The sequence below is a fragment of the Mustela nivalis genome (genome assembly GCF_964662115.1).
Source record: "Mustela nivalis genome assembly, chromosome: 10".
NCBI lineage: Eukaryota > Metazoa > Chordata > Mammalia > Carnivora > Mustelidae > Mustela > Mustela nivalis.
In genome coordinates this window covers 22368375-22376762 of record NC_139029.1, presented here as the reverse complement: position 1 = coordinate 22376762, position 8388 = coordinate 22368375, and the positions used below count along the sequence as shown (strand labels likewise).

The window sequence follows — 8388 nt, the reverse complement described above, 5'->3', positions numbered from 1 at the left end:
ATATACATGGATACTGTGTGCGTGTGCTATACTCTTGCCACCCAATAGTCCTGAGTCATGGAGACCAGTTTCTCTAGTTTATTATTTTTATCATTGCTGAAATTAATGATCATCTCACATGTCATATCAGAAATACATTCAGCAGCGAGGAACTAATACCCAACCACCAGGGGCTGAAACACATTGACATTTGTTTTCCTCACATAACAGAAGCGCAGGGACAGGCCCAGCAGGACACGTCAAGCACCCAGAGCCCTTCCAGTTCTCTGTACTAGGTCCTCACCTTGTTGGTTTCTCACCCTCCGGCTTGTTGCCTCACTGTCCCAAGATAGCTGCTGTAGCCCCAGCCATCTCATTCGTGTTAAGATAGAAAAGGGGGAGAAGGAGCAGCCCACCCCCCAAAGAAGAAAAACAGCCCCTTTCCTGGAACTGCCCCTTAGCCTTCTCCTTCGGATGCCATTAGTGGGCTCGTTAGGAGGTACCCACTGCTCTCCAGGAAGCTGCAGAGGGACTCCTTGACTTTTCCAGCCTTCGTGATACTGGCTAGAAAGGGAGAGGGGATGAGGAATGTCTGCTGGTTAACCGCATCATCTGGCTCCGCCAAGCACCAGGCTTTATGGTTTACAAAACCACCACTGTTCCATTTTACAGAAGCGAGGTGGGGCACACAGGACTGGAGCTGAACCCAGAGAGCTTTCCAGTCCCCACACTGATCTGTGGGCTTCATACCTGCTCTGCCCAGAGAGCCCTTCGACAGTCTGGTCCAGAGCTATGCCCTTCTCTGTCACAGACCTGCCTGTCAGGGACTAGCCCTCAAAAAGGGCAGTGTCCTATGGGCCTGTCCCACAGACCCATGAAAGACAGGAGGTGACAAAAGAAAGTGAGAGGGGAGAGAACCCACGGAGGAGAGCGTATGAAGGAAAAGAGATGGGAGGTCAGAAAGGAGGGGGGTGTGGAGGAGGGAGGAAGAAGGGGTAGGGAGGAAGGTGGAGAGAAAGGGGGGAGGGGTGGGAGGGAGGACATGTGGAAGCCATGGTGCTGGGCAGCAGGAGACAAAAGGCCAGACCTTCTGCAGGCCAGACCCTGCAGCCAGGCCCCTGGGTGGGCAGCAGTCAGCCCTGACATCCGCCCCCACCTCCACCACAATGCCCACCAGGTGAGTGAGTGTGACCACCGCCTGACTGGGGGACTGAATGGCCACTGGGGAAATAACATCAGGGGAGGGGAGGCCCTTTGACCTATTTGGGAGAAATCCAGGTGGCTTCTCAGAGGTGGTGACCTCCAACTTGGGACATGAAACTCCTTCACCGGGAGTTCAGACTCTTCAGCCGGGCCTCGCCTCTTTCCCGATTAGGCCCACCCTGGCCTAGACCCTGGCCCAGAACTCATGCTCGGTGCATGTTTGTTGAATGAATACTTTGAAAACTGTAGGGCAACATGGTACAAAAGCAGGACAAAATAGTTCACTTCTACAAATTCATTTATTTATTTTTTTTTTAAAGATTTTATTTATTTATTTGACAGAGAGAGATCACAAGTAGGCAGAGAGGCAGGCAGAGAGAGAGAGAGGAGGAAGCAGGCTCCCTGCTGAGCAGAGAGCCCGATGCGGGACTCGATCCCAGGACCCTGAGATCATGACCTGAGCCGAAGGCAGCGGCTTAACCCACTGAGCCACCCAGGCGCCCCTACAAATTCATTTAAAAACAAAAAGGTTATCAGGAGCATGGTGTGGGCTTTTTCTCCCAAAGGTGAAAGGAGGAAAGACAGGAGGTTCGGGCTGCTCCATGGAGAGGGTTTCCTTGGCCTGAAACGCACCCAGGGCCAAGACCTTCCCCAGGATCTGTCCCAGGGTTGAGAGACAACATCCTCTGCCCCTCCCCTAGTCCCCACCCGACCCCTTCTCTTCATTCCCGGGCCCTGGCACCTGTCCCAGCTACCAACCCTCCCCTTCATTCAGGGAAATCCTTCTAAAATACCACCTGGACCATGTCACTGCTCTGTTTGAAGCCTTCCAGAATGATTACCTCACACCTTCACTGCTTCTACCCTGCTCCAAAACCTTCCACGGCTCCCCTCTGCACTGAGGGTAACATCTGGTCTCTTCGCCTTGGCCCTCGAAGGCCTGTGTGATTGGGTCCCTGCCCACCTCTCAGCTCAGCATCTCCTGACCTGCACGCTCCACGATGACCAGCCACCCCGCACTCCACACTGTCCTGGAACGCCCCACTCTCTCTTGTTCGCATGCTGGCCCCTCTGCCTCGAGCATTTTCATTCCTCTAGAGCTGGCTGGTGCCCACTCATTCTGTAGGATGTCTGTCCTCATGCCCAGCCCTTGGCAGGCCTCCCCTCAGTATAGCCCGGGCACCCCCACAGCCCTTGTGACCCACGAGCTCCCTGGAAACAGGCTGTGTCCCTGGCCACCGCACCCCCAGCACCCAGCAAACCCAGTCACGTCCTATCTATTAGTCACACCCGCAAATAGAGGGGGTGCATGGCCTGTGGGCAGCCACCATGTCAGGACCACGCTCTGGGGCCACAGTTAGGAGCCTGTTGTTCCCGCTGCATTACTATGCGCCTTCAGAGACGGGAACCCATGGTGCTTATGGGGTACCCGCTGGGCTGCTAGATCCATGCCTCACAGCAGCTCGGCAGCGGGAGGCATCCGTTCCACTGAAGGGTGAGCCGCCAGTGCCCAGAGGGGTAGGACTCGCCTGGAGACCCACACAAGCCCCACAGCTTCCAAGATTCACCGGATCCAGACCCACTCGGCTGACTCCAGTGCACGTCCCACCATGCACTAAGTCTGGGGCTGGGTCAGATTCTTCTCTGCATTCCCCAAGGCACCTGGCCCAGAGCTGGTGACAAGGACTATGGCTCTGGCAAGAAGAAGGAGTAGGACCCTGGCGGCGGAATGGAGATGGACGGGAGCTCAGGGCGGGCACTGGCAGGACGATGAAGATGGCCCCATCAGCCACCAAACTCTCCACGCTGACTCTGGCCTCACCACCCACCATGTGGACACTGCTGCAGTGCCTTTCCTGGCCCCCAGGCTCCCTTTATCCTCCTTCCCCTGTAGTCTCCCCTTCCTCTGCCCCAAGGCTCTCCAGGCCTTACAGAACAGAGTCTGGGGTCCCTCATCTGGCCTCCTCTGCTCTGACATTGTTTCTGCCCCCACACTGGCCCCAGAAGGCATGGTGGCCGCGCCCGAGTGTGGGGGGCACAGGACACGGGCAGGTACATACATTAGCTGCTTTATTGCGCAAAGTTGTGGAGACTCAGTAAGGCACGGAGTCCCAGAAGGGGGCGGCGCACCCTGGGGGATGTGGTCAGCGCCACCTGGGGCCTCAGTGCTGGGGACCCCATCCTGGGGAGTGGCTCTGAGGGTTTGTCTCCTTGGGATCCCTCTCCGGGAGAGCCTGAAAATAAGGGCCCCTTTTTTCCCAAGAGGGCGAGTGCAGGGGATGGGGGACAAGGGTAAGGAAGAGGCAGCTCTGTGGTCTGGAGGCAGTGGGAAGGTGGGGCTCAGGTTTGGGTCTGAGGTTCCCTATCCCCAAAGGCACTAAGAACAGGGGGCCCAGCTCCGGAGCAAGTCCTGGAGGTGGGCTGGGGTAGGGGCTCAGCGTGGCTGACTCCCTGAGCCCCAAGGCACCAGTTGGGTGGGCCGCCTCAGCTGAAGTCCCGGTTTGGCAGGAGGAGAGGGGCCACCAGGGTCCACAGGTAAAGGAGCAGCCCCGCCCAGCTGGCGCAGATCTTCACCCACACGGCGGTCCACGTGCTGATCAACTTCCGGGTCTCGCCGGGTCTGGAACACACCATCGTCCCAGTGACCTCAGTCCTGGTCCTAACCCTACGACCCACTTGTGACTCCTGATTTCGACTCTGGCTCTTACTTTGTAACTCTAGCCCCCCCATCTCTGATATTTTTGATACTAGGCCTTGGTTCTGTCTTTGACCTTAAATATGGCTTTTGATTAATACCACAGACCTGACGCTGACCTCAATTTCAACACTGACCCCAGTCCTAGACTCTAATATTATAACCTGACTCCTGGTCCCTGCCTTTGGGACCCCAGAGCTCCTGACCTTAGTCCTGACCTCCAACCTTGACTCTGACCCTCAATCCTATAACTCCATCCCTGAACCCTGACCTTAAGACCAAATTCTGATATCTCTGACCTTAATTCCGACCCTTGACTCTGGCCCCCAGTCAAGGGGGCCCCCTTGACAAGGCCCCCCTTGACTCTGTAACACCAGTCCTGAGCCCTGACCTTGTTACTCTGATCTTAGTTCCGTGACTTGGCAACTTCAATCCTGGCTTTATAGCCTGCTAACCCCAATTCTAACCAGAAGAATCAAATCTGTGGCTTTATATGGCCCCAGTCCCCAACTCTTGACTTCAGGACTCCTATTCTTGACCCTGTAACCAATTCTAACCTCACACTCTAAATCCTCATCCTCCAAGAGTCATGAATCCCAACTCTGACCTTATACTCTTGATCTGTAAGCCTCATCTGCCCTTGCACAGGACCAGCATCCCCTCCTGTAACCGCCCCCCCAACACCCTTTCTCAGGCACTTAGGGAAGGCACAAGCTACTGAGCAGACTGGCCTGGCAGCTGGGGCCTGGATGTGCAGACTCTGCGGAGGGTCCCAGACAGACCCCTCTGTGGCCAAACCTGCCGCAGGCATCAGGAGAAGCCGGGATAGAAGGAGGGGGGTGGGGGAGGGGAGAGGATGTATGCGGCGCCCACGCCTCTGCACAGCCCACACAGTCCATGCCCGGCCTGGGTTCGTGTACCTGTACCAGTTGGTAAGGGTCATCATGATGTGCAGGGACGCAAGCACCAGGCAGAAGTGGAAGAAGGAGTAGCTGTAGGTGACGCCATCCTGTTCATTGTCGAAGGCCTGGCCCCGGCACTCTGCCACCACCTGCCGCTGCTGCATGATCTCTGGCGCCGACTGGCCCTCCTCTGTCTGCATCAGGCTGTTCACCTGCCGGTGGTCTGAGGAGCGCAGCCTGTCGGGGAGGGAGGGGAGAGACAGGGAGGAAGCCCCCGGGGGCCTCGTGAGCCATGGCATTGGTCCTAAGGGTGGGCATGGTGGTTCCAGGCCCTTGGGGCCTGGTGACCTGGTGGTGAGGCTCTGGGCCCATCCACTCACTGCTCTGACTCGGAACACCACTTCCACTTCCTGTGTGGCCTTAGGCAAGACACTTAACCTCTCTGAGCCTCTGTAAAATGAGGGGTTACAGTACCTCCCTTGTAGAGCTGCCAGGAGCAGTAATAAGGTAAAGCCCTCAGCACTGTGCCCAGCACAGAGTATAAACTAGAGAAACAGGCGCTGTTATTCGGGCTGTCCGACTGCCAATCCCGAAAATATGTACTGAGTACCCAGTACTGCAAGGGACCATCCCCAGGACAGCATTCACTGGCCATATTAATAATGAAGAGTACTCATTTGCCACTAAGTTTGTTTTCCTTCTAGAGTAGTTTTACTAATGACGTCCCCTTTCTTCATGTTTATGATTTAAAAAAAAAAAACCACCAGCAGTAATGATTTTTTTGGTCATTTCTGTAATGAGGTCTTAATGTTTTAAATAGTATTTAATAGGGGCGCCTGGGTGGCTCAGTGGTTAAGCCGCTGCCTTCGGCTTGGGTCATGATCTCAGGGTCCTGGGATCGAGCCCCGCTTCGGGCTCTCTGCTCAGCAGGGAGCCTACTTCCTCCTCTCTCTCTGCCTGCCTCTCTGCTTACTTGTGATCTCTCTCTGTCAAAAAAAAAAAAAAAAAAAAAAATCTTTAAATAGTATTTAATAGAGTGAGACACACGGGCAATTCTGAAAATCCAACTCGCATTTGGGAAAAAAAAAGTGCCCCAGAAGGAGATGGGGACCGCATCCTACCATGCTGAGAAGTCACCCGCGGAGCTTCCCCTGACCCCAGCCATCATCAGACATCATGGGGATCTCCAGCGCTTGGGAGCCCAGGTCCTGGGGACATGGCTGGGCACGGCTGCCGTCCTCAGTGGTCCCTGTCCTTGTGGCTACACCTGCTTCCTTGCTCTCTGGGTTTTAAGAACTGTGTGCTAAGGGGGCACCTGGGTGGCTCAGTCAGTTAGGCGTCCTATTCTTGATTTCGGCTCGGGTCACAATCTCAGGGTTGCTGGATCGAGCCCTGTGTCTGGCTCTGCACTCAGCAGGAGGTCTGCCTGAGATTCTCTCTCTCCATCTCCCTCTGCCCCTCCTCCTGCATTCTCTCTTTCTCTTTCTCTTGAATAAATAAATAAAACTTAAAAAAGCACTACGCTTTTTTAAGCCCCCTGGGCTCTCAGAGGCACAGCCCTGTGACCACAGTCCAGGGAGGTGAGTCTGGGGAGCAGCAGGGGCGCCACTCTGAGTCTGGGGGCTCTGCAGCCACCATGCAGGCTCAGACAGGGGGCCGCTCCTCCTGAACCTCCCGTCTCCTTATCTGTACAGGGAGGGGATCTGGGTCTTCCCTGGTTGAGAAAACCATCAAATGAGGCAACAAAGCGTGACTTCCTCAGGCTTTGAAAAAAGGGCGAAACAAAATATGAAACAGCCTCAGAATGTTGGGAGACAGGTGTGCTGCTTAGAAGAAAACATGCCCTGCCCGGAATGGATGGACGACTCTGGGAGGGCAGGGGAACTGGGCAGAGGCCTCCTCCAGGCAGCCATGCAGGGATGGAGAGAGCAGCACCGGCCGTGGGCCCCGCAGAGGCCCACAAGAGCCACTCACTTGCTGCCCCCCAGCTGTGCAAACTCTCCCAGTTACTTGCAATAAAAGCAAACAATGATTTGGCACCGACTACTTGCCAAGTTCTTTTCTAAGTGCCTTATGCATACTAACTCATCGACCGCCCTTCCACAACCCTGCGAAGTAGGGACTATTTTTATCCTTGTTTGACAGATAAGCAAACCAAGGCACAGAAAGGTGCAGGGACCTGCCCAAGATCGCCCCGCTGCTAAGTGGTATGGCCAGGTTCAAACACAGGCAGTTTGGCTCCAGAGTCCACACTGATAAGCCCTTGCTAAGATTCTCCTTTAAAAAAAAGCTGTTATGTGCTATTCAGTCTGAGCTGCCCTCTCCCAGGTGCCATTGGGGGGTCCCCGCCACCCCTGGCATTGGAGGTTACCATCCTCCATCATCACAAAAGCTCAGAAAGATGAAGCCACTTGCCCTGAGACCCCACAGCAGGTGAGTGACACAGCCCACCCCTGCTGGCCGCAGTCCAGGCTTCTTCCCTGTCCCCCCCCCCAGAGCTGCCTTCACCCCACTGAGCTGGGCACATGCCAGGCTGGTGTGCAAGAAGAGGGCTCTGGGCCAGGAGGCAGCGTCCAACCATGCCCCTGTTGCCCAGTCATGCTGAACCCTCAGAGAGATTCCATTCTGCACGAGCACAGGGCTGGACCTGTGTTTGCTAAGGGCGCCTTCCTCCTTGGGGTCGGAGCTCCCATGTCCTCCCCTCACTCGCACGCTCAGGCGAGTATGATGCTCCCCCATACCCGATGAAGAGCGTGCACAGGATAAAGACAATGAGTCCCACGATGTTCGGGGCATCCCACCAGTGAGTCTCGTAGCCATCAGGGCCCGCCAGGATCGTCCCGTTGCCGAAGTGGGTCAGCAGGTGGGGGTTGCATTTCTGGTCTAGAGATGGGAGCATGGTCCCCCTCAGCCCCTGTAGGCCAGGTCTGAGGAAGGGTCGAGAGCCAACCCGAATGAACAGACAGACATACAACTGACCATCCAAATCCCAGCAACAGACAGCACTTGGCAGACTAACGACAGAGAAAAGAGTTCCAGGAACAGCTAGGGTCCTCCTACCTCCCTGAAGGACTAAGAGGGGGTACAAGCTGGGCTGAGATGTCCCTGTCACCTGTGAGGGTCCTCACCCCGCTGGAAACCTTCTGCTGACCCAGGAATGAGCCCAGGCTTCCCCAAACCCAGGCCTGTACTCACCGGGGACACTGGACAGGGCAAGCCAGGTGACAAACATGGTGTAGAGCGTGATGACCGAGGCCTGCAGCAGACCCGAGTTGGGCTGGGCTTCCTGGTAAGAGCGGTCCATCAGGAAGAGCCCCGTCAGACCTGGGGCAAGGGGGTGGGGGCGCCCCACCTGCACCTAGCTCACTCACACCACACCGGGGGACCTCAGGAGCCCCCGCCACCCTAGAGCCATCCCATCCCACACCCCTCAGGAGAACACAACCCCTGGACCACCCACCCACCACCCACCTTGCCCACTCAAAGGTGGAGTCCTCGTTCTTTCTCTAACAGACTATCCCGGTCGCTCCCCTCTGAGATCACCGCCCCAGAGCGGCACCCGTTCACATTCTGAATTAAAGCCCTCCTTGCTTTGCTCCTGCCTTCGTT

The 8388-nt window shown here is 56.0% G+C and overlaps 1 protein-coding gene across 3 annotated transcripts in view; it reads right to left on the bottom strand.

Moving 5' to 3' along the window:
* Positions 1 to 3235: 3235 nt before the first annotated feature.
* Positions 3236 to 8388, bottom strand: part of SERINC2 (serine incorporator 2) — a 28853-nt gene continuing 23700 nt past the window's right edge. For all 3 annotated transcript variants that reach the window (XM_082685730.1, XM_082685729.1, XM_082685731.1), the window contains 4 exons: positions 7975 to 8065; positions 7521 to 7662; positions 4798 to 5016; positions 3236 to 3802 (listed from right to left, as the gene is read on the bottom strand). In XM_082685730.1, the coding sequence (XP_082541856.1) occupies positions 3667 to 3802; positions 4798 to 5016; positions 7521 to 7662; positions 7975 to 8065 (588 nt within the window). In that variant the 3' untranslated portion in view covers positions 3236 to 3666. The remainder of the gene's footprint in view (positions 3803 to 4797; positions 5017 to 7520; positions 7663 to 7974; positions 8066 to 8388) is intronic.